This window comes from Schistocerca cancellata, chromosome 5 (genome assembly GCF_023864275.1).
Source record: "Schistocerca cancellata isolate TAMUIC-IGC-003103 chromosome 5, iqSchCanc2.1, whole genome shotgun sequence".
Classification (NCBI taxonomy): Eukaryota; Metazoa; Arthropoda; class Insecta; order Orthoptera; family Acrididae; genus Schistocerca; species Schistocerca cancellata.
In genome coordinates, this window is record NC_064630.1 from 639,725,803 (window position 1) to 639,751,177 (window position 25,375).

Consider the following 25,375-nt stretch of genomic DNA (forward strand, 5'->3'; position numbering starts at 1 on the left):
AGTGACACTCAATGACCTGACCACGTTAGAAGTCCATGAGTTCCGCGGAGCGCCCCATTCTGCTTTCTCACGTTGTCTAATGACTACTTAGGTTGCTGATATGGAGTACCTGGCAGTAAATGGCAGCACAATTCACCTAATATAAAAAACGTATATTTTTGGGGGTGTCCGCATACTTTTGATTACATAGCATATTTGAACAAAAGAAAAAATGCAGTTACAGTTAATAATATGTCTAGTCATCCGTAGCATCGATAATTACTTGGCATCTCCGAGATATGCTTGAAAGCAAGTTTTCTAAGCATTCACGTGGAAGAGAGCTCCTCGTGCGTCTAATTTGTGTTGACGGCTGTTTCAAAGTGAACTATGCTTGCAATGTTAAATATGCGTTTCCTGAAAATAGTTTAATTATAATTTTCTTCCACTTTTGGTGTCACTTTAGCGATCGAGTCGTGTTCTTCAAAGTCATCCTCGTTTTTAACCGATTTATAGTGTGTTACTCACTTTTCTACAAACGACTTTGATTTCCTCAAATATTTAGACGCCGCAGCATGATTCATTTTCGGACCTTTGGGATGGTTAAAGAAAAAATGGCCTCAGACGAATAAATGTAAGTCGAATGCGCGTAGGTTGGGGTCCAATTTTCACATAAATGCATAACAATTGTTTTCAGTTGGAACCAGAGACTGAAGGAAACAAAATAATTTAGAAGGAAAATGTTTAATAAAATGTTGGACAATACAATAAATTATATTACAGAACAGTATTGTAACCCAAGTTGTAATGTAAACCTAAGTTACTGTGCCGCAGAAGGCTTCATAAAAGCTAACAGTTTCCTCGTAGCACGCTGGTAAATGTTTTATTCCGATTTTTGTTGCAGAATTGCACATTTCATTACAATCTATTTTTCTAAAATTTTAACCCCTTTTTAATTGAACTGATGCTTTGTCTGAAGTTTGCAACGCTCATTTGAACTTCTTATTCAGTTGGGTATAAAGAAGAAGGTTGTACAATGTTTTGCTATTGCTCATGCATTTCTGTAAGCTAGTTAATTCTTTGCTCCAGATTTTGTAAACCCAGGTAGTTCTTGATCGTCATCGCTATCCACCTCTAAATTTGCCTGGCTACATCGACCACTTCTTGATTCACATTTTCAATTTGATCAGTATCTGTTGCTGACTACCCCTGGGTTTTAGTGGTGAAAAAAAGAAATACACGCAGTTTTTTCCAGGCACCTTTTAAAGCTTTTTTGTGAAATTTCATTCCAAGACTGTCCAGTAATTCTCGCGGTATCTAAAACATTGAATTGCTTCCAGTCTTTAACAGAGAGCTTATTGTCTTGCATCATAGCTAAATGCACTTGTAGATGCTCAAACAGTTGTCACGTGTAGTAAGCTTTAAGTGTTGTTAATACCCGCCTTAACAAGGATGTTCATTAATGAGAGGACAAAATGAACAGGTCCTAATGGAAGTACTGGATAGCAACTTGAACATCGTTTGTTTCTGTAAAATAATATCTTCATAAATTTATTACTACAATACTGTAAACCAATACATTACAGATTTTCATAAATTCCTTTCTTTTGGCATTAAACATTCACAATGAAAAGGGTTTTACCAGGCAGAAGGTAAAGTCCAGCACAAGGGCGGCGTGTGTGAGGTGAACCCAAGGGTAACAACAGCACCACCATTCATAGTTAAAGATTTTTAACACAAAATTTATTTAACAGTTGGAAATTTTAACGAGAATTCTTTTCAAATCTCACTGAGCTTGAACAATTTCATATACTGGGTGATCAAAAAGTCAGTATAAATTTGAAAACTGAATAAATCACGGAATAATGTAGATAGAGAGGTACAAATTGACACACATGCTTAGAATGACATGGTGTTTTATCAGAACCAAAAAAAATACAAACGTTCAAAAAATATCCGACAGATGGCGCTTCATCTGATCAGAATAGCAATAGTTAGCATAACTAAGTAAGACAAAGCAAAGATGATGTTCTTTACAGGAAATGCTCAATATGTCCACCATCATTCCTCAACAATAGCTGTAGTCGAGCAATAATGTTGTGAACAGCACTGTAAAGCATGTCCGGAGTTATGGTGAGGCATTGGCGTCGGCTGTTGTCTTTCAGCATCCCTAGAGATGTCGGTCGATCACGATACACTTGCGACTTCAGGTAACCCCAAAGCCAATAATCGCACGGACTGAGGTCTGGGGACATGGGAGGCCAAGCATGACGAAAGTGGCGGCTGAGCACACGATCATCACCAAACGACGCGCGCAAGAGATCTTTCACGCGTCTAGCAATACTTTTTTTTTTTTTTTGGTGCTAATAAAACCCCATGTCATTCCAAGCGTGTGGGTCAATTTTTACCTCTCTATCTACATTATTCCGTGGTTTATTAAGTTTTCAAATTTATACTGACTTTTCGATCACCCGGTATATCTAAAATAGTCTCTTAAGAAGGGATAATTTTCTAAACACTCTATCATAACTACCTTTAACAAGTACCAAGAGAATTCAGAATAATGGTATTTGAAGTTAGATGTTTGCTTTACGTATTTAATTATTATTTACATAATCATCATCGTTAACTACTAGAAACTCACTGAATTGGTGCCATAATTTAAGAAAAATGATTAAATTTATAACATTAAGAATACCAACACAAATAACACTGTTAGTCATTTCATTTCGGAAACATCATTTCTCAAGACGCACAACTGATTAAAATCGTATAACGAACATTCAACAACTGGCTTGTAATAATTTACGGAAATTAAAAGGTGATTAAATAAATTTCGTGCACTCGCGCAAAACGTAAATAAATACGCTTGCCACACACTTAAATACAGTCCAATTGCCAAGTGGCAAGCAGTTTAAGCGAGGCACTCCATCACATTATAATTTTGACATTGTTTACATTTAAGCGCTAATAAAATGACGTTTACAGATAATACTTCAATTTAAGAAAGGAACATTATTACAGCTTAGAGAATTTTTCACATTTTATAATTCTTATGACTGTTGATTCGCTTCGAGCAGACTTCCCTGCCAGTTTCATTTTTGCATCGAAGTATTTGGTAATATTAAGTTTACGTTCCGAAGACAACGACTTTCTTTTCGTGTTTGGAGCAGATGAATCAGTTCTACTTCGTTTGGATGACAAAGAAACTATCAATCACACCAGATCTGTCGATAAAACGATTCCTAACGAGACACGTCCGAACGTGCCGTAAGCCGAACTTTGTGGGTGGAGTGGGGGGGGGGGGGGGGGGGGGTAACAGAGGCGCGCGGCGCTCAAGCAGACGAATCGCGGAAATTCGGATTTACGTAAAACGGGACAACGTAAGTCAGGGCGTTGCTATATATCCAACAAATTAAAAACTTACTTAAACCGTTATGTGACAGCGGTAGAAACATCTCAAAGCGTCACGTCCTTGAATTTTTGTGACCAGTATCTGTCTTCTAAAGCTGTTCGTCCTATTGCTGCACTCGCCCCCGCCATTACTTTTTTTCTTCAGTACATAATATCCCAAAGCAGTCCAGACGTTTCACTTTTAGCAAGTATTAATGGATCCGCTCGGACTGCTGTTCCCGTTCAAACACATGCAAGAATTACTCTCACTGGTTTACGCCCGACTAGAAAGCGAAAGCGAGCGTTGCTGAGCCGTCGGCGCTCGGTCCTGCGTAATCCCATGCAAAATCCGCTGTGCGCAGTACATCCGAACGCTGCAATGGACGCGTCGCTCCAAACACACGCATCCCCGAACTCTGGGAGCAACGAACTGCTTGAAACGACCATCTCGAATTCTGTTGCGTGTTCGTGAGTGCGCATTAATTTGCTGCTACACTGTAACGGAACAGTACAGGGTGATCCAAAATGATCTTTTCAACTTTGCTCACGTGTATTTCAGAAACATGGATAGATCTGCGATTTGTGGCGTAATGTTCACACACACCTAAAGTTTTAGAATCCGTTTAACAGACATCACTGTGTGAATCACCTGTGTTCCAGAGGATATCTAAGCGATGTTCCAGTTCTTCCGACATCCGACTTAACATGCGCTTATAGAGGCGTGCAATTGCTGCTCTGAAGCGAGCTGACAATTCCTGCAGTTCTCACACTGGACATCCTTCACAAAACCCGCTAGAAAAAATGTAATGGGGTTACGTGTGCAGACCTTGGGGGCCAGGAAATGAGTTCTCTTCAGTCAATCCAACGAGCTGGTAATGTGTCATCGAAAAGCTTCATAACGAACGAGTCCTGTAACGTCCCCCTTCCCTTCTATCGACAATGTTAGAAATATATGACCATGTAAGCTTGTGCCTAAACAATTGGAATAATCGTTCCGAAGATTCGATATAAAGTCGATAAATGAGGGGAAGGTTAACAACAAGATGCTTTCTAGGACAACTTATTCCGCATACTTAATTACTGTCAAATTTAGTATGGTTGTTCGAAAGATTTGTGCTATCATTCACGTACTGTGCCAACGAGAAGGGGTACCAAGTGGATCGGAACAGAATAGTAAGAGTCACTGAAATAATTATATCTAACAGAAATACGGTCGCCAGCCCAATTGGGCAAAATTTCTGTTCGGTAGGTGAATTAATGAACCGAACAGTCAATGTCAAGAATTACTTGAACACGCGCGGCAACAGAGGGCTGCACGCACGTTAGCAAAAACAATTGAAACATTTACGTGATAAAGCGAGAAAGAAAATAGTTTGCACTCGAAATATCATTTACTAAAAGCTGAAATTTTGAAAACATACAAGATAACACTTAGATTAATGGTTACTTAATGTTGTAAGTGACAATGACGCTACCTCACAAAAACGTCTACTATTTTCATATGAATTTTGGAAAATGGCAAAAAGTAATTAAAAGAAACTCTATTGACTTCTGAACAGGGAAGTAGAAATTGATACTTACTGTATCAAAAGGTAATTATTATACTTTAGCACGACTGCAAGTCAAAATGTGAACCAGAACTTTACCAACAACAAATTACAATAATCACTGATATTTTCATGCACTCATTAATTCTAATTTGTTCACAGAGCCAGGAATCATTTTAATTTGATTAGTTGATTTGCTATTTGCAGCAATTAGATCGCCTCAGATAAAAGTTGAAATTTAAAGTTAGTGGAGACCGAAATTACTGAATGTTTTAAGTTCCAATCTTTAATCTAACTGAATCATTTAGTTCATAAGCAAAATTAACTGGCACTGCAATTTTCGTTTTTCATAAACGGTACTCGGATTCTTGTAACAATAGGACAGGACAGGAACCGACTTGGTGAATGATTTTAGCAGAATCACAGGTAAACAGTTTTGATTAAACTATGGTAATTATTCACTCGCAAAACACCACAAAGCTGAGTAACGCCGTTACGAAACTAGTTGACAATAATCTGTGATGCAGCAATCTTACTTCAGTCCATTCTCGCCGTGATGAAGTTGCTGACGACGATACTGCTGCTGGCTCCTTTCCATGATAATTAGCGAGCACGGGAGTTATTGGCTATGATATTGGCGTGGCGGGTTCTTGGTGTTGCTGCAGCCAATATTTCCACCGCCCACGCTCATCACTTGCCACGTGCCGCTAAGTAATCACTCCTCCAGTACAGTGCACGCCATCCATGCGTCCGCACTTCACCAAGTCTCAAACCAGAGTTCTCTCTCCGTGTAGCGCGCGCTCTGACGTAACATCCTCCCGCGTCCAGAGACGCCGCTACTCCAACGATACTTATTCGTTGACAATAACCTAACGTTTCCCTAACATTCCCTCAGCGATTACTCGGCGATATTTACATAATATACGTAATTGATTATACAGCAAAATAAACCAATTAATTCATACGTCGTGTACATATACAGTAAATTTACATAAATATAAAAGCAAGTATATATACAACAATAAATGGTCAAAAAGCACATCGGCAGGAAAGTGTTACATGCCCCGTGAAGAAGGGAGGAAGGGCACCATTCTTCTGCAGCATGGTGTCAGATTGCAATTTTCCGACCTGTACATGCCGTTCCAGCAGGCCCAGATAAACAAGCGAGGCAACCAGCGCGTCTGCAAAGAAAAACGGTCCCACCACAGGGTCATAGTCAGACTGCACAATACGTCTACCTTTGGACTGTAGCTCACCAATTCCATGATTAAGTGGAGACCCTCAGAGCCCCAAATTCTCATGATGTGACGCTTTACCTTCCAGACACAATGAAGCACCTTTTGCCCTTGAGCATCATCTTTTTCAGATATTCTGGGTCACCGTCTATGCTACTCACAATCTCAACCGCAAATGCTTTACAGTTTGGCCTGTCATCAGGTGGAAGTGCGTGCACCAGTTGCATCTTATGGGCATAAAGCCTCACCCTCTTGTGTAGCACACTGTGGACCGTAATTGGTGGTAGCTGCACCTATCGAGACGCTCGACGTGTTGCTTTAGTTGAGCTCTGGATAAATGCCTGTAGCACCGCCTCCACGCCTGTGTCACTCACGCTCGGATATCCAGACCTTGTCCTCTTCATGAGGATGTTTCTGTAACTTGTCCGGAAGTGCTGCTGGACCTGGGTGTCAGATCTGGTCTCTATCAACCACTCAACACACTTCGTGATTTGCAAGGGACTCACCATTTCGAGATCTCATTACAGTATTTGTTTTATTCATTGAAAAACGATGTGACTTTGCGTCTGCAAAGAACGTTCCATAATTAAAACGAAAAACAGCCGCGACGTAGAAGCTGCTATAAAATAATGCTCCAATCCAAAATGACTTTTTTTCGAGTCATCAGTCTTCTGACTGGTTTGATGCGGCCTGCCACGAATTTTATTACTGTGCCAACCTTTTCAACAAGGAGTAGCACTTGTAACCTACGTCCTCAATTATGTGCGGGATGTATTCTAATCTCTGTCTTCCTCTACAGTTTTTACTCTCTGAAGTTTCCTTTAGGACCATGAAAGTGACTCCCTGGTGTCTTAACAGATGTCCTATAACCTTGTCGCTCCTTCTTGTCAGTGTTTTCCGTATATTAATTTCCTCGCCGATTCTGCGGAGAACGTCCTCAGTCCTTACCTTATCAGTCCACCTAATTTTCAACATTCGTCTGCAGCACAACATCTAAAAAGCATCGATATCCTTCTGTTCCGGATTTCCCACAGCCATGTTTAATGATAATACAATGCTGTGCTCCAAAGGCATATTCTCAGAAATTTCTTCCTCAAATGAAGGCCCCTTTTGACAGTAATAGTTTCCTTTGTATGTCCTACTTCCACCGTCCGTCTTGTGTTATTTTGCTGCCCAGGTAGCTTAATTCCTTGACTTCGTCTACTTCGTGATCCCTAATTCTAATGTTAAGTTTCTCTTTGTTCTAATTTCTGTTACTGCTCATTACTTTCGTCTTTCATCGATTTATTCTCAGTCCATATTCTATACTATTCAGCCAATTCCATTCAACAGATCCTATAATTATTCTTCAATTTCACTAAGGAAATCGATGTCATCAGCGAATCGTATCGTTGACTTCCTTTCACACAGAAATTTAATCCCACTCTTGAAACTTCATTTTCGTCATTGTTTCTTCGATGTGTAGACTGAACAGTAGGCCGACTACATTCCTGTCTTACACCCTTTTCATCCGAGCACTTCGTTCTTTGTCTTCCACTCTTATTGTTCGCACTTGCCTATTGCACATATTGTGAATATCCTGTCTTTCCCTATATCTTACTGATATTTTTAGAAGAACTTCGAACACCTTGCGGCATTCGACATCGTCAAAAGCTTCTTTCACGTGTTGAGTTTCCTCCAGTTTGACGAATTGCACATGAAGAGAACATTTTTAGATCAAAGAAAAACTCGCGGTAACGTTGATAACACTACACAAAACAAATGTGAAGTATATAACCAGAAAGGTGCAAATAAACAGTGGTTGTGCTACATTGTGGTACGTTTCACAAAGAAAAAGTGTAATTCTGCAAAGCAATGTGGTATTACGCCAGAATTAACAGTATTAAAAGAAGGAATACTTCCAAAAACGTTTGTGGCACAACTTGACAAGAAGAAGGGACCAGTTGGTAGGGCATGTTCTGAGGCATCAAGGGATCACAAATTTAGAATTGGAGGGCAGCGTGGAGGGTAAAAATCGTGGAGGGAGAACAAGAGATGAATACATTAAGCAGATTCAGAAGAATGTAGGTTGCAGTAAGTACTGGGAGATGAAGAAGCTTGCACAGGATAGAGTAGTATGGAGAGCTGCATCAAACCAGTCTCAGGACTGAAGACCACAACAACAACAAAAAGTGTCATCTTCTGGTTTTTAAAAATTTTTTGTTTAATACGTGTTCATTTGCAAGTTAGAACCTTATGCCATGTTGTCATAATGGTGGATAAAAAGTAGCACATTATACAAACGTTTGTCATAAATAAAACATTTACCTAAAACGCCCCTTGTGCACCTGGCCATGTCCGTAAACGTAGCGCTCACAGACGATTGTTAAGTCTTAAAAATTACAGCAGACAATAAAATGCACTTTTGCACATCCGTTTACGTTTCGGTGTTATGTTACATACACTGATGAACCACATTAGAGAAGGTATACGGTGCAGATGCAATTTACCCACCACTACGTCACCATGGCATGAGATTCTAACTCACAATGAGCACGCTTTGTAACAAGAAATTTTTGATCATCAGAAGATGAGAGAAACACCTGTCGAAACCGACTGTAAAAATGAAAAAGAATCTTGGCTACAGAAAGTTTTTTTAGCAAGTAAAACACATCGCTCCGTCCACGCTATCAGCAAGAGAGAATTTTACTTATAAACTGCATATTATGTTCACTATTTCCTACACTTTGCTGGCTCCAGAATGAGATTTTCACTCTGCAGCGGAGTGTGCACTGATATGAAAGTTCCTGGGAGATTAAAACTGTGTGCTGCCCGAGACTCGAACTCGGGACCTTTGCTTTTCGCGGGCAAGTGCTCTATCAACTGAGTTACCCAAGCATGACTCGCTCCCCGTCCACACAGCTGTACTTCTGCCAATACCTCGTCTCCTACCTTCCAAACTTTACAGAAGCTCTCCTGCGAACCTTTCAGAACTAGCACTCCTGAAAGAAAGGATGGTAGAGCACTTGCCCGCGAAAGGCAAAGGTCCCGAGTTCGAGTCTCGGTCCGGCACACAGTTTTACTCTGCCAGGAAGTTTCATATCAGCACACACTCCGCTGCAAAGTGAAAATCTCTTTCTGGAAACATCCCCCGGGCTGTGGCTAAGCCATGTCTCCGCAATATCCTTTCTTTCAGGAGCGCTAATTCTGCAAGGTTCGCAGGAGAGCTTCTGTGAAGTTTGGAAGGTAGGAGACGAGATACTAGCAGAAGTAAAGCTGTGAGGACGGGGCGTGAGACGTGCTTGGGTAGCTCAGATGGAAGAGCACTTGCCCGCAAAAGGCAAAGGTCCCGAGTTTAAGTCACAGTCCGGCACACAGTTTTAATCTGCCAGGAAGTTTCACTATCGTAAATGTCTGATTTCAATAATCAATGACCGCGTGGACGTTCCTTAGTGCGTATTTTAGCATTCAAAATGTATGTGGTATCATCAGCGTAAATGGAAGTAAGGTAAATAAAACGCAGTTGAAACGTTAAGGTATTGGCAGCCAGCTTTGTGGTACAGAGTAATGTTTGAACTTGCACTGGTGCAGCGTAAACAGGGGTGTGTGTATATGTGTGTGGAGTGCGTCTGCGCGTGTTCGCGCGTGCTGTTGTGTACATTGGAGCGTACTTTGTGCAGGCGGGCGGCGTGGTGGTGTCCGGCGTGGGATCGCTGAGCGCCAGCAAGGGCCTGCTCGAGGCCGAGCGCTACACGCCCAACCCGCAGTACACGGTGTGTCCGGCGCCTGCGCTGCTACTGGACAGGGACAGCATCAGCTTCCTGCACGAGATCGGCGAGGGCTGCTTCGGCAAAGTCTACAAAGGTACGTCCCGTCACTAGCTTTTCCTCGATGTTTTCAACAGGTCCTCCGCAGTCTCAGCTCCTTTACTTTCTTCGCACGCTGCCCCACGGGTTGTCAGTGTGGGAATTATTTACGGCCCAATGACTGCTGATGCTGGAATATCACATTAAAAATCAATTATAGGACGAAATGATCGCCATTAGTCTTCATCACTTAGAAAAGAACGAACCAAAATTTGGATGACTTCCATGTCGAGGTCCAAACAGTTAAGCTGCACATCTATCGAATCGTACCTACTAATTCGTAGGTAAGTTACACTACTGGCCATTAAAATTGCTACACCAAGAAGAAATGCATATGATAAACAGGTATTCATCGGACAAATATATTATACTAGAACTGACACGTGACTACATTCTAACGCAATTTGGGGGCATAGATCCTGAGAAATCAGTACCCAGAACAACCACTTCGGGCCGTAATAACGGCCTTGATACGCCTGAGCATTGAGTCAAATAGAGCTTGGATGGCGTGCACAGGTAAAGCTGCCCATGCAGCTTCAACACGATACCACTGTTCATCAAGAGTAGTGACTGGCGTATTGTGACGAGCCAGTTGCTCGGCCACCATTGACCAGACGTATTCAATTGGTGAGAGATATGGAGAATGAGCTGGCCAGGGCAGCAGTCGAACATTTTCTGCATCCAAAAAGGCCCGTACAGGACCTGCAACATGCGGTTGTGCATTATCCAACTGAAATGTAGGGTTTCGCAGGCATCGAAAGAAGGGTAGGGCAACGGGTCGTAACACATCTGAAATGTAATGTCCACTCTTCAAAGTGCCGTCAGTACGAACAAGAGGTGACCGAGACGTGTAACCAATGGCACCCCATACCATCACGCCGGGTGATACGCCAGTATGGCGATGACGAATACACGCTTCCAATGTGCGGTCACCACGATGTCGCCTGGATTCATCCGAAAAAATGACGTTTTGCCTTTCGTGCACCCAGGTTCGTCGTTTAGTACACCATCGCAGGCGCTCCTGTCTGTGATGCAGCGTCAGCACACGTTGTGCATTTTGATCACAGTAGCCATACATCAACACGATATCGACCTTTTCCGCACTTGGTAAACGGTCCATTTTAACATGGGTAATGTATCACGAAGCAAATACCGGCCGCACTGGCGGAATGTTACGTGATACCACGTACTTATACGTTTGTGACTATTACAGAGCCATCTATCACAAAACGAAAAAAGTGGTCCAACTAAAACATTCATATTTCTTTACGTACTACACGAATATGTAATAATAAATGGGGGTTCCTATTTTTAAAAAAACGCAGTTGATATCCGTTTGACCTATGGCAGCACCATCTAGGGGCCATCCATAGCGCCATCTGGTTTCCCCCTTCAAGCTAGACGAGTTTCGTTCTTTGTAGTTTTTTCGTTTGATGCTTATTTCGTGAGATATTTGTCCCGGTCACTATCAATGGACCACCGTGTATAAAGCGTCTCTGGGGAGTGGGGGGGGGGGGGGGGAATGTGGTAAACAGTGCAGTTGCAATTAGAAACCAAACTGTACCCAGGTTCCAGAATGAGATTTTCACTCTGCAGCGGAGTGTGCGCTGATATGAAACTTCCTGGCAGATTAAAACTGTGTGCCCGACCGAGACTCGAACTCGGGACCTTTGCCTTTCGCGGGCAAGCGCTCTACCATCTGAGCTACCGAAGCACGACTCACGCCCGGTACTCACAGCTTTACTTCTGCCAGTATCTCGTCTCCTACCTTCCAAACTTTACAGAAGCTCTCCTGCGAACCTTGCAGAACTAGCACTCCTGAAAGAAAGGATATAGCGGAGACATGGTTTAGCCACAGCCTGGGGGATGTTTCCAGAATGAGATTTTCACTCTGCAGCGGAGTGTGCGCTGATATGAAACTTCCTGGCAGATTAAAACTGTGTGCCCCACCGAGACTCGAACTCGGGACCTTTGCCTTTCGCGGGCAAGCGCTCTACCATCTGAGCTACCGAAGCACGACTCACGCCCGGTACTCACAGCTTTACTTCTGCCAGTATCTCGTCTCCTACCTTCCAAACTTTACAGAAGCTCTCCTGCGAACCTTGCAGAACTAGCACTCCTGAAAGAAAGGATATAGCGGAGACATGGCTTAGGCACAGCCTGGGGGATGTTTCCAGAATGAGATTTTCACTCTGCAGCGGAGTGTGCGCTGATATGAAACTTCCTGGCAGATTAAAACTGTGTGCCCGACCGAGACTCGAACTCGGGACCTTTGCCTTTCGCGGGCAAGCGCTCTACCGTCTGGTAGAGCGCTTGCCCGCGAAAGGCAAAGGTCCCGAGTTCGAGTCTCGGTCGGGCACACAGTTTTTGTACCCAGGTTGCTGACAGGGCTGCACAATGTTAAAAACTCTTAAACAGTGCAGGCTTTGTTTGTTATCGTGATGCGGGAACAGAGCGATTTAAATGACAATTATCTGTCGGTCAAGGTCGGAAGATTTTCTGAAAAGGCTAAAGTATATCGTGTGTGGCAAAATGGCGCTATCCAAAATGGGCGCCGAGGAAAATTGTGGCGCACCACGGACCAAAGATGACAAGGGTGAACAACAGCTGCGGAGATGTGTACTGGCGAAAAGACGTGCAGCTGTTGAACAACGTACCGCCCAGATGAACCAAGACACTACCAATAATGTCTCCTCAAAGACATTCCAGCGAACATTGCGGTATATGGGTCTCCTCAACAGGTGCCTTGACCATTCACCCACGATGACTGCTGTTCATCGGAGACAAAGGTTGGATTTGGGACCAGTACCACAACTGGATGTCTCTGAATGCCGACAAGCGACCTTTTCAGACGAATCGCGGTTTATGCGTGCACGGCGTGAAACGTCTGAGAGGAATCACCCTGCGAGAATCGTTGTCAGGGTGCACCCCGGCGGAGGGAGCATTACTGTCTGGAGAATGTTTTGGTGGCATTCCGTGGGTGATCTCGTCATGCTGGAAGGCACAGTGGATGAACACAAGTATGCGTCTATCCTTGGGGACCCCGTCCACCCCCACATGCAGTTCGTTTCTTTCTCGGCGCGATGGCATCTACCAGCGGGATAATGCAAAGTGTCTCACAGCTCGCAGGTTCGACGAGAGCCAGGATGACTTAACGCACTCCCTTGACCACCAAACGAAAATCTATGAGACCATCCCAATCGGGCTGTTCGCGCGATGGATCCTTGACCGAGAAACCTAACGTAGCTGGCCAAGGCGCTGGACTCGGCATGGCTGTACATCCCTGTCGGTACTTTGCATAACCCCACTGACTCTCTACCGTACGTTTCGCAGCGGTGATTATTCAGGCTTTCGACAGATGTTCACTCTGATGTGACTGGACTATGCAACACACAGAAAATAAAATGTAGTGTGACGAAACGAAAGCGCTGCGTAAGCAGGCGCCTTTGAGCAAGTACTATGAGGTGCGCTGAAAGACCTAAGTCGAAAAAAGGCCCCGGGAGTAGACAAAATTACATTAGAACTACTGACAGCCTTGGGAGAGCCAGTCCTGACAGAACTCTACCATCTGGTGAGCAAGATGAATGAGACAGGGGAAATACCCTCTGACTTCAAGAAGAATATAATAATTCCAATCCCAAAGAGAGCAGGTGTTGACAGATGTGAAAATTACCGAACTATCAGTGTAGTAAGTCACACCAGCAAAATACTAACGCGAATTCTTTACAGAAGAATAGAGAAACTGGTAGCAGCCGACCTCGGGGAAGATCAGTTTGGATTCCGTAGAAATATTGGAACACGAGTGGCAATACTAACCCTACGACTTACCTTAGAAGATAGGTTAAGGAAAGGCAAACCTACGTTTCTAGCACTTGTAGACGTAGAGATAGCTTTTGACAATGTTGGCTGGAATTCTCTCTTTCAAATTATGAAGGTGGGAGGGGTAAAATACAGGGAGCGAAAGGCTATTTACAGTTTGTACAGAAAACAGATGGCAGTTATAAGAGTCGAGGGACATGAAAGGGAAGCAGTGGTTGGGAAGGGAGTGACACAGGGTTGTAGCCTCTCCCCGATGTTATTCAATCTGTATATTGAGCAAGCAGTAAAGGAAACAAAAGAAAAATTCGGAGTAGGTATTAAAATCCATGGAGAAGAAATAAAAACTCTGAGGTTCGCCGATGACATTATAATTCTGTCATAAACAGCAAAGGACTTGGAAGAGCAGTTGAACGGAATGGGCAGTGTCTTGAAAGGAGGATATAAGATGAACATCAACAAAAGAAAAACGAGTATAATTGAATGCAGTCGAATTAAGTCGGGTGATGCTGAGGGAATTAGATTAGGAAATGAGACACTTAAAGTAGTAAAGGAGTTTTGCTATTTGGGGAGCAAAATAACTGATGATCTTCGAAGTAGAGAGGATGTAAAATGTAGACTGGCAATGGCAAGGAAGGCGTTTCTGAAGAAGAGAAATTTGTTAACATCGAGTATAGATTTAAGTGTCAGGCAGTCGTTTCTGAAAGTATTTTATGGAGTGTAGCCATGTATGGAAGTGAAACAAGGACGATAAGTAGTTCGGACATGAAGAGAATAGAAGCTTTCGAAATGTGGTGCTACAGAAGAATGCTGAAGATTAGATGGGTAAATCACATAACTAATGAGGAGGTATTGAATAGAATTGGGGAGAAGTGGCGTTTGTGGCACAACTTGACTAGAAGAAGGGATCGGTTGGTAGGTCATCAAGGGATCATCAATTTAGTATTGGAGGGCAGCGTGGAGGGTAAAAATCGTAGAGGGAGAGCAAGAGATGAATACGCTAAGCAGATTCAGAAGGATGTAGGTTGCAGTAGTTCCATGGGGATGAAGAATCTTGCACAGGACAGAGTAGCATGGAGAGCTGCATCAAACCAGTCTCAGGACTGGAGATCACAACAACAACATGAGGTGCAGTGGCTCATTTGTTATCCCTGAAGGAAATGCAAGTTTATTAGTTTAAGAGCACAAAACACTAACGAAAATTTTCAGCTACGATTTTACATGATACTCCTATAATTAAATATCTATGTTGGTAAAATATCATATAAATGATTCATAGGCTAACGTGCCACAGGGGAGTGTTATGGGACCATTGCTTTTCACAATATATATAAATGACCTAGTAGATAGTGTCGGAAGATCCATGCGGCTTTTCGCGGATGATGCTGTAGTATACAGAGAAGTTGCAGCATTAGAAAATTGTAGCGAAATGCAGGAAGATCTGCAGCGGATAGGCACTTGGTGCAGGGAGTGGCAACTGACCCTTAACATAGACAAATGTAATGTATTGCGAATACATAGAAAGAAGGATCCTTTATTGTATGATTATATGATAGCGGAACAAACACTGGTAGCAGTTACTTCTGTAAAATATCTGGGAGTATGCGTGCGGAACGATTTGAAGTGGAATGATCATATAAAATTAATTGTTGGTAAGGCGGGTACCAGGTTGAGATTCATTGGGAGAGTCCTTAGAAAATGTAGTCCATCAACAAAGGAGGTGGCTTACAAAACACTCGTTCGACCTATACTTGAGTATTGCTCATCAGTGTGGGATCCGTACCAGATCGGGTTGACGGAGGAGATAGAGAAGATCCAAAGAAGAGCGGCGCGTTTCGTCACAGGGTTATTTGGTAACCGTGATAGCGTTACGGAGATGTTTAACAAACTCAAGTGGCAGACTCTGCAAGAGAGGCGCTCTGCATCGCGGTGTAGCTTGCTCGCCAGGTTTCGAGAGGGTGCGTTTCTGGATGAGGTATCGAATATATTGCTTCCCCCTACTTATACCTCCCGATGAGATCACGAATGTAAAATTAGAGAGATTAGAGCGCGCACAGAGGCTTTCAGACAGTCGTTCTTCCCGCGAACCATACGCGACTGGAACAGGAAAGGGAGATAATGACAGTGGCACGTAAAGTGCCCTCCGCCACACACCGTTGGGTGGCTTGCGGAGTATAAATGTAGATGTAGATGTATATAGATGAGCCTGATTTGTCGTCCGTGAGTGGCATCGGATCCCCGTGGAATATATTCTGCACCCGAAAGGACATGTCTGTCTATCAATATGCTGCAAAGAGAGAGGTCCTGATCCACGGTGCTTATTTGGTAAAAAGCTTTCTATAGCTAATATCGCATAAATCCTTCTTTATCTTTGACAACCGGTTTTGACGGACTTTGCTGTCATTGTCTAGTCTTCAAACATTTTTGTAACAAAACGTGTTCATTGTGACTTGGAACCTCATGCCAAGTTATCAGTCAGTGGATAAAATGTAGCACATTGCGCAACTGCAAGTCAGAAATAAAAAGTTTAAATCATGGCCATGTTCGTATATGTAGCGCTCTGTTTACGTTAGCTTGGCGTATTCATTCACTGATGATCCACCTTAGAAGGCATATATGTGACCTTGTGGCCTTGTGTGTGTTTTATAGCTATGATGAGGTCCCTTTATTACAATTCAGAAAACTCTAACTGAGAAAGGATGTGACGTCATTTCACAGTATTTTGCGCTGGACACAGCACATGCACAGCTCGGAGACAATAATCGATTGTGTGAGCGTGACAATGCAACCTATCATAGAGCAGAAACTGAAATGGACTTGCGCCGCGCGGGATTAGCCGAGCGGTCTGAGGCGCTGCAGTTGTGGACTGTGCGGCTGGTCCTGGCGGAGGTTCGAGTCCTCCCTCGGGCATGGGTGTGTGTGTTTGTCCTTAGGATAATTTAGGTTAAGTAGTGTGTAAGCTTAGGGACTGATGATCTAAGCAGTTAAGTCCCATAAGAGTAAAAAAAAAAAAGACTTGCCTGTCCATAGTACCGACATGAACCCCACGCAACACTTTTGGGATGAGACAAAACGTCGATTTCGCACCAGACCTTAGCGTTCAAGATCATTACCCGTTTTCTTCCGACACTTGCGGCAGAATGGGCTGTCATCGATACACCTCTTTGAAAATGTCCCCAGAAAAGTTCCAGTCGTCATATAGGCGGAGATATCCGATACTGATATATACCAACAGCACTAACAGGTGTTCGGATACTTTCGATGAGACAGCGTAGTGATTACCGCAGTAATTCTTTAGTTCATTAAATCCCAATTTGCCAGTTTCATTGAATTGTCGAGTTACTGCAGTAACGCCTATCGGCTGAAGACGACTGAGTGATGTGGACAAAAAAAGTCCCCTTATGTAAAGAAAGTGTGGCGATTTAGACACGACAGTAAAAAATTTTGTACATTAATGAGATATTGTGCTCCACGATGTGACCACATTTAACTCCGTATATTCGTAATTTATTCTATACCTAAATCACCCAGTGGTATTGCTTCAGGATAAATAGTATTATTAATTCAACGCCAATAATACCATTGGGCAACTGTTATTAATAGATTTATTAAATATTACGCAATTTTCCTATGTTGTGATTACTGTTTGTTACTAATGAGAGTTAATGTAGTCATTATGCCTGATATTTATATGAGCAGAAGGATATAAGTACAGGGACGCCACGTGCATAATACGGTGGACGTGCTCTTATTGGACGCTGAATGCTAACATTGATCGCAGTAATACAGCTGGCATTTCTAGTTCATTTGATGACCATATTGTGTGCGTGTGTATGTCGGAGCGACGTTAATAATTTAATAATAGCTGAATGATGACCACAGCCCGGCTGCATATATATTCGTAGGTTTGGCAACGTAACAGTTACATTCTCGGGGGTAGGGGCGTCGAAGCCGCAATTTTTTTTTTTTTCATTCCGCACATATTCAAACGAAACAGTGTAAAAGTGACAGGGAATGGATGGATGCGTGCGGCGGTGGGGTATTTTGTCCCTGACAGATAGGTAACGCACCCGCATATGTGTGTGTGTGTGTGTGTGTGTGTGTCAATATCTATGTTTCCTTCTTCTCACTGTCGTAATCTAATACGAATATATCGCTACTATTATACAATAGGGCAAATCTACAGATCAACGGTGCAGCCTATTCCGTGGATGTAAGAAGGAAGGAAAGTAGAAATAAATTTCTATTAATCATTCGTAATTTTTTTTTAAGTCGTGCTGCTACCGATAAACGTTTTATTTCAGCAATTGGATTGGAATTAGTTCGTACAGAATGTGCACTTGTTTCACGTCTTGTGTGGTCAGCTAAAACGCAGCTCAGAAGCACACGAGTTGTAGCCTTGTTCTCCTCGGCAGCAATCAGGGATCATTTAAAAAATAATTTGCAATGGATAATTAATTTTGCAGGGGCACTGTATATGTGTGAAGAGTTGGACGTGAAGGAGCCCTGTGTGCGGTTCGGTTCCAGTGCAAGTTGTTCCCTGTTGCCTGCCTCTGCTATATATTTGTGTGTGTGTGTGTGTGTGTGTGTGTGTGTGTGTGAGTTATGTGAGTCTTGTTACAATACAACGACGTGTCAGTGGTCTGGAAAGCCGTTGTACGAGACGCTAAAGGACAAAACCGAACGACGCTTTGGAGCCTTCGGAAGCATATGTATAAAATTTTCAGTTTTAATTGCAGGGAAAATCATCATCGTGAAATATTGAGAATACATATTTGATTCAGCAAGTAAAATTCACGATGAAGTCACACGACATGTTTCGAGAGCAGGCAGCATCTTCAGGTAAAATGTACAACATTCTTGTATAGGTTATTTTATCTGAAGATAAAATCCTGATCTCGAAGCGCTTCGTATGACTTCTAATCTTCTCAAGAATTTAGTATGGATGAGCCAAATTTTATACACTGAAGCGCCAATGAAACAGGTGTAGGCATGCGTATTCAAATACTGCGATATGTAAACAGGCAGAATACGGCGCTGCGGTCGGCAACGCCTACATAAGACAACAAGTGTCTCACGCAGTTGTTAGATCACTGCCGGAGGGTGTGGCAGTGCGGTTCTAGGCACTTCAGTCTGGAGCCGCGTGACCGCTACGGTCGCAGGTTCGAATCTTGCCTTGGGCATGGATGTGTGTGATGTCCTTAGGTTAGTTAGGTTTCAGTAGTTCTAAGTTCCAGGGGACTGATGACCTCAGAAGTTAAGTCACATAGTGCTCAGAGCCATTTGAACCTTTTTTTTTTTTGTTAGATCACTTACTGTTGTTACAATGGCAGGTTATCAAGATTTAATTATAGTCGGCGCACGACCCATGGGACACAGAACCTCCGAGGTAGCGATGAGGTGGGGATTTTCCCGTGTAATCATTTTAAGAATGTACTGTGAATATCAGGGATCCCGTAAAACTTCAAATCTCCGACATCGCTGCGGCCGGAAAAAGGTCCTGAAAGAACGGGACCAACGACGACTGAAGAAAACCATTCAAAGCGAACCCTTCCGCAAATTGCTGCAAATTTCAGTGCTGGGCCATCAACAAGCGTCACCGTGCGGACGATTCAACGAAACATCATCGATATGGGCTTTCGGAGCCGAAGGCCTACTCTTGTACCCTCGATGACAGCACGACACAAAGTTTTACTCCTCGCCTGGGCCCGTAAACACCAACATTGGACTGTTAATGGTTGGAAACATGTTGTCTGGTCGGACGAATCTCGTTTCAAATTGTGTCGAGCTGTTGGACGTGTAGGGGTATGGATACGACCTCATGAATCCATGGAACCTGCGCGTTAGCTATGACCAAGTTGGTGGGGCCTCTGTAATGGTGTGGGGCATGTGGAGTTGGAGTGATATGGGACCCTGATACGTCTAGATACGACTCTGGCAGGTGACACTTACGTAAGCATCCTGCCTAATCAACTGCATCCATTCATGTCCATTGTGCATCCCGACTGACTTGGGCAATTCCAGCAGGACATTGCGATACCCCACATGTCCAGAATGGCTCCATGAACCCTCTTCTGAGTTTAAACATTTCCGTTGGCCATCAGACTCGCCAGATATGAACATTATTGAGCATATCTGGGATGCCTTGCAACATGCTGTTCAGAAGAGACCCCCTTCCGTCGTGCTCTTACAGATTTATGGACAGCCCTGAGGGAGTCGTGGTGTCAATTCCCACCAGCACTACTTCAGACATTAGTCGAGTCCATGCTATGTCATGATGCGGCACTTCTGCGTTCTCGCAGGGGCCCTGCACGATATTAGGCAGGTGTACGAGTTTCTTTGGCTCTTCATTGTATTTGACTTGAAGCAAATGTCTTCATTCCATGAAACAGCAGACTTGTGACATTTAGAATACTGACGTAACATATGATGACCAGAAATATGTATCATCCATTCCAGGCTTCACCTGCGCCTCCGAGCCAAGACTGCGTTCACTCGACCCGGAAGTAGTCGAATCGAGTCCTGGTATTGCAAGAAATTTTACAGCTAGTATGAGGTCGGGAAAGTGGAAGGGAATGGTACCGCAAAGTTCTTGATCACAAGACTGCACCAGTGTGCGAGATTAAATTCCAGATATCTCCATACTCTTGTGCATATCTACATGTACATGTACATCAACATGGTTACTGTGCAATCCACTATTAAGCGCTTGGCAGAGGGTTCATCGAACAGTCTTCAAACTATTTCTCTACCGCTTTTTATTTTGATGCTCTTTTCTCACTACCTACGTGGGCACCAACAAAATATTTTCACATTCCTAAGAGAAAGTTCGTGACTAAAATTTCAAGAGAAAATTCTGCCGTAAAATGAAAACCGCCTTTGCTTCAATAATTGCCACTCCAGTTCGCGTATCATATCCGTGACACTTTCTCCCCAATTTTGCAATAGTACAACACGAACTTCCCTTCTTTGACCTTTTTCGGTGTCTTCTGTCAATCCTATCTACAGCGGATCCCATGCCGTACAGCAGTACTCCAGAAGAGGACGGACCAAAGTAGTGTAGGCAGTTTCTTTAGTAGACATGTTACATTTTCTGTTCTGCCAATAAATCGCGGTCTTTGGTTCGCTTTCCCCTTCCATGGCGTCGTGCCACGTTAAGTTATTCGTAATAGTAATTTCTAAGCATTTTTTCGAAGTGAGAGCTTTTGAATTTGTGTGTGTCACTCCGTAAACGAAATGTTGCGGTTTCCTTTTAGTACTCATGTCGCTGACTTTACACTTTTCATTGTTTTTCACACCATACGTATACCTTTATGACTCATTTTCCAGTTGGTTTTTTATCGTCTGATGACTTTACAAGATGGTAAATGACAACATCGTCTGCAAACAATCCAAGATGGCTGCTTAAATAGTCTCCTAAATCGTTAATGTACATCAGGAAAAGCACAGGTTCAAAATGGTTCAAATGGCTCTGGGCACTATGGGACTTAACATCTGAGGTCATCAGTCCCCTAGAACTTAGAACTACTTAAACCTAACTAACCTAAGGACATCACACACATCCATGCCCGAGGCAGGATTCGAGCCTGCGACCGTAGCGGTCACGCGATTCCAGACTGAAGCGCCTAGAACCGCACGGCCACACCGGCCGAAAAGCACAGGGCCTGTAGCACTTTCTTATGGAACACCAGATATTACTTCTTACTCGATGATTTTCCATCAGTTGCTACGAACTGTGACCTTTCTGGTAAGAAATCAGGTCAACTGCTGTTTGTATATGAGAAATCGGTTGGAAATTTTCCTCATGTCAGCACGTTGTAGGTGTCACCACCGGCGCCAATCTTGTGTGAATGCTCTGAAAAGCTAATCATTTGCATATCACAGCATCTGGGTTAAATTTCGCGTGTGTAGCACGTCATCTTCATGGTGCAGCAATTTTAATGGCCAGTAGTGTACTAGTGTTTACTCATATTGCCATTAGAGACGCTCAACTAATTTTAATACTATTTGTCATTTTAAAACTGTTATTTCTAAGGTAATAAAATAGGTACTGTATGTGTGAAACTCTTGTCCGATCAGGTTAAATAAATAAATAAATAAATAAACTTCTAAGTTACTCGCGTAGGCAAATGTTCTTGATTTGAATTCTGGAATACTTATTTCATCTTCTTTGGTAATGGAACATCGGAAAACAGTGTTTAGTAACTCCGTTTTAGTGACACTGTTGTTAGTAACATTGTGGCTGCTATCAAGCAGTGAAGATACTGATTGCATATTGCCGCTGATGTACTTTACGTATAAACAGAATCTGTTTGGGTTTTCAGCCAAATTTGGAGAAGGTTTCGTTGTGGAAACTACTGATAGCATCCCGCAATGAAGTTTCGCGCTTCTGTAAAAATTCGTCAGTCTCTGGTATTTTGCGTTCTTTTAAATTTGGCATGCTTTTTTAGTTGATTCTACAACAGTATCCTGACCTCTGTTGTGTACCACGGAGGATCAGTACCATCTGGTATTCATTTACTTGGCCTATATCTCGTCGATACTACTTCTTTCATTTCAGATTACATCGCGTATACACTTACATAAGCAGACAGGAAGTAGTGGAGACTGTCTCTTAGGGAGGCATCAAGCAAGTTTTTATGTGTTTGTAGGATTCTGTACCTCAGTCAGTAAAAACGAAACCTTTATAGGATCATTTTGTTGTCCATTTGTCTGTCTGTCTATCCGACTGTTAAAAACCCTTTTTCTCAGGGACGTGTAGATGTATGCAGTTGAAATTTTTGTCACATACTAAGAGTTACGGTCCTTTGAAGCTTCTAAATCAGTGCAGTCAAAAGACACATCCATACATAATTAAGTCTTGAGAACTTTTAACATTGAAGCGCGTCAGCAATCGATAATTTAATGATTATAAAGAAACCGCCTCGATTGCAATTAGAAATCGGATTTTGACCTAGGTTTCGGCGCGGATAACTACGCCCTCTTCGGAACACACTAAAACTACAAACTGCCTAAAGAGGCATGGTCCAACATTAATACAGAACGCCCAAACGGCAGTTTGTAGTTTTAGTGTGTTCTGAAGAAGGCGTGGTTATCCGCGCCGAAACCTAGGTCAACATCCGGTTTCTATTTGCAATCGAGGCGGTTTCTTTATAATCATAATTAAGTCTACACGGAACCTTCAGTTCGCAAGTCGTGTGTGTACCTGAGCAGTTTTTTTCAAAAAGATAAATTTTGCTTTTATTTTTAGTCTTCCTATAACGACCTTGTGGTCACTAATTCCTGTTTCTGTTTTGATGCTCCCTATTGGAGCGGTATTATTTGTTGCTAAGATTTCAAGTATGTTTTCGTAGCTGTTTACGCAGTGAGTGGGCTCTTGAACTATGAAGATGCGGTGATACTCGAACGATTCGTGAACAGCCAAAATTCAGATTTTTACAACTAAGATATCGGCAGTTATGGAAAATGTGCCTCATTCAAGGGTAAAGAACGCCTAACACCATCCCCAAATTTTATGTTCAGGGCGTTATTTTTGCTAGGTGATAATTAAAGCCTTATGACTGCCCTTATGATCAAGATAACACAATAACAATGGCACAAGGAGGTATTAAAACAAATCGACTACACGAATTACTAAAAATACTTAGTCTTGATTTGAGACTTATAGAGTAAATAAAGCAGTTTAGTGTCATAACTTCTCGACGCTAAATGGATGTTTGGATGAAAAAGGGAAGAAACAAAGTTATCATTCTTCTTTTCTTCACCATGCAAGCGCTCCAAATAACGTCCAATGTTAACTATATGAAAGTCTCGTCAGATTTTTCAGTAAAGAAGGGGCAGACTTTTTACAAGAGAAATGAAGTGAATATTAGAGATTGTAGGTATGAACCTCGCGAAATCTCTTAGAAATCCAGTTTCGTTACTCTGATGTGATCTTCAAAAGATACCGTTCACCTCAAAAAGAATAAAGTCCCCTCGCCATCAAAGAGCAGCCGTCTGCAGTTTTTAATATGTTTTCTCCTCCTCCGACGTCAGACACGCAGATATTGCAGTAGAAGTCGGCAACATAAAACTGTTTCACAGACCGGTTGCAAAGGGTACAGTTTTATAGAAGGGTGTCGCGTTATTAGAAAATTGTTGCGAAATTCATGACTGCCTGCCAAAGATCAACGTACAACGACTATCATTACAACGCAACGCAGTATAACTCTCTAATACGAACGTTACCATTCACTATACGAGTATGTGTGCAGGATTACGGTGCCAAGGTGATAACATCAATAAAGTTTCAAAATCGACGCAGTATATCGAAAGTAAGTGTGTAGCAAATGATACCGCAGAAATTACCGAGCATTTAGTGATGTAGTTATAGCTCATTACTTTTTTCTGCACCGTGTTACTGAAACATGGAACACACCGTCTGTTTTTAACGTTTGTAACAAATGGCTCAAATGGCTCTGAGCACTATGGGACTTAACATCTGTTGTCATCAGTCCCCTAGAACTTAGAACTACTTAAACCTAACTTACCTAAGGACATTACACACATCCATGCCCGAGGCAGGATTCGAACCTGCGACCGTAGCAAGTCACTTGGTTCCAGACTGAAGCGCTTAGAACCGCACGGCCACACCGGCCGCCAACGTTTGTAACAGGTTGTGAAAAGAAGAATACAGAGAGATAGCGAAGTGTTGTTACTTGTAAATTTTTCCAAAAAAGTGCAAAATATCTATCACAAAATACCAAAATCGCTAAACAGTATAGTTTCAAGTAGACGTCTTTGTAAACAAAGCCTAGTAGGTACCAAACTGCGCCATTCCGGCAGATTTCAGGCCTGCGTGTTACGGTAAGTACAGATGATGAAACATGTGCTGTCACACTAATAAATAGTCAACTATCGGATGTCATTAGAAAATGTCCCCTCTTTACATTTTTAAAACTACGTTCTATAATACTTTGGTAGACAGTAACATTCGGAGAATTAAACAATGAAAAATATTGATGTCTCAAAGAACTACACTCCTGGAAATTGAAATAAGAACACCGTGAATTCATTATCCCAGGAAGGGGAAACTTTATTGACACATTCCTGGGGTCAGATACATCACATGATCACACTGACAGAACCACAGGCACATAGACACAGGCAACAGAGCATGCACAATGTCGGCACTAGTACAGTGTATATCCACCTTTCGCAGCAATGCAGGCTGCTATTCTCCCATGGAGACGATCGTAGAGATGCTGGATGTAGTCCTGTGGAACGGCTTGCCATGCCATTTCCACCTGGCGCCTCAGTTGGACCAGCGTTCGTGATGGACGTGCAGACTGCGTGAGACGACGCTTCATCCAGTCCCAAACATGCTCACTGGGGGACAGATCCGGAGATCTTGCTGGCCAGGGTAGTTGACGTACACCTTCTAGAGCACGTTGGGTGGCACGGGATACATGCGGACGTGCATTGTCCTGTTGGAACAGCAAGTTCCCTTGCTGGTCTAGGAATGGTAGAACGATGGGTTCGATGACGGTTTGGATGTACCGTGCACTATTCAGTGTCCCCTCGA

At 42.8% G+C, this 25,375-nt stretch overlaps 1 protein-coding gene across 3 annotated transcripts in view; it reads left to right on the forward strand.

Annotated features, from left to right (window-relative positions):
- The window catches only part of LOC126188073 (tyrosine-protein kinase transmembrane receptor Ror-like), a 675,128-nt gene that overhangs the window by 559,768 nt on the left and 89,985 nt on the right, over window positions 1-25,375 (forward strand). For all 3 annotated transcript variants that reach the window (XM_049929521.1, XM_049929522.1, XM_049929520.1), the window contains one exon: window positions 9,811-9,994. In XM_049929521.1, the coding sequence (XP_049785478.1) occupies window positions 9,811-9,994 (184 nt within the window). The remainder of the gene's footprint in view (window positions 1-9,810; window positions 9,995-25,375) is intronic.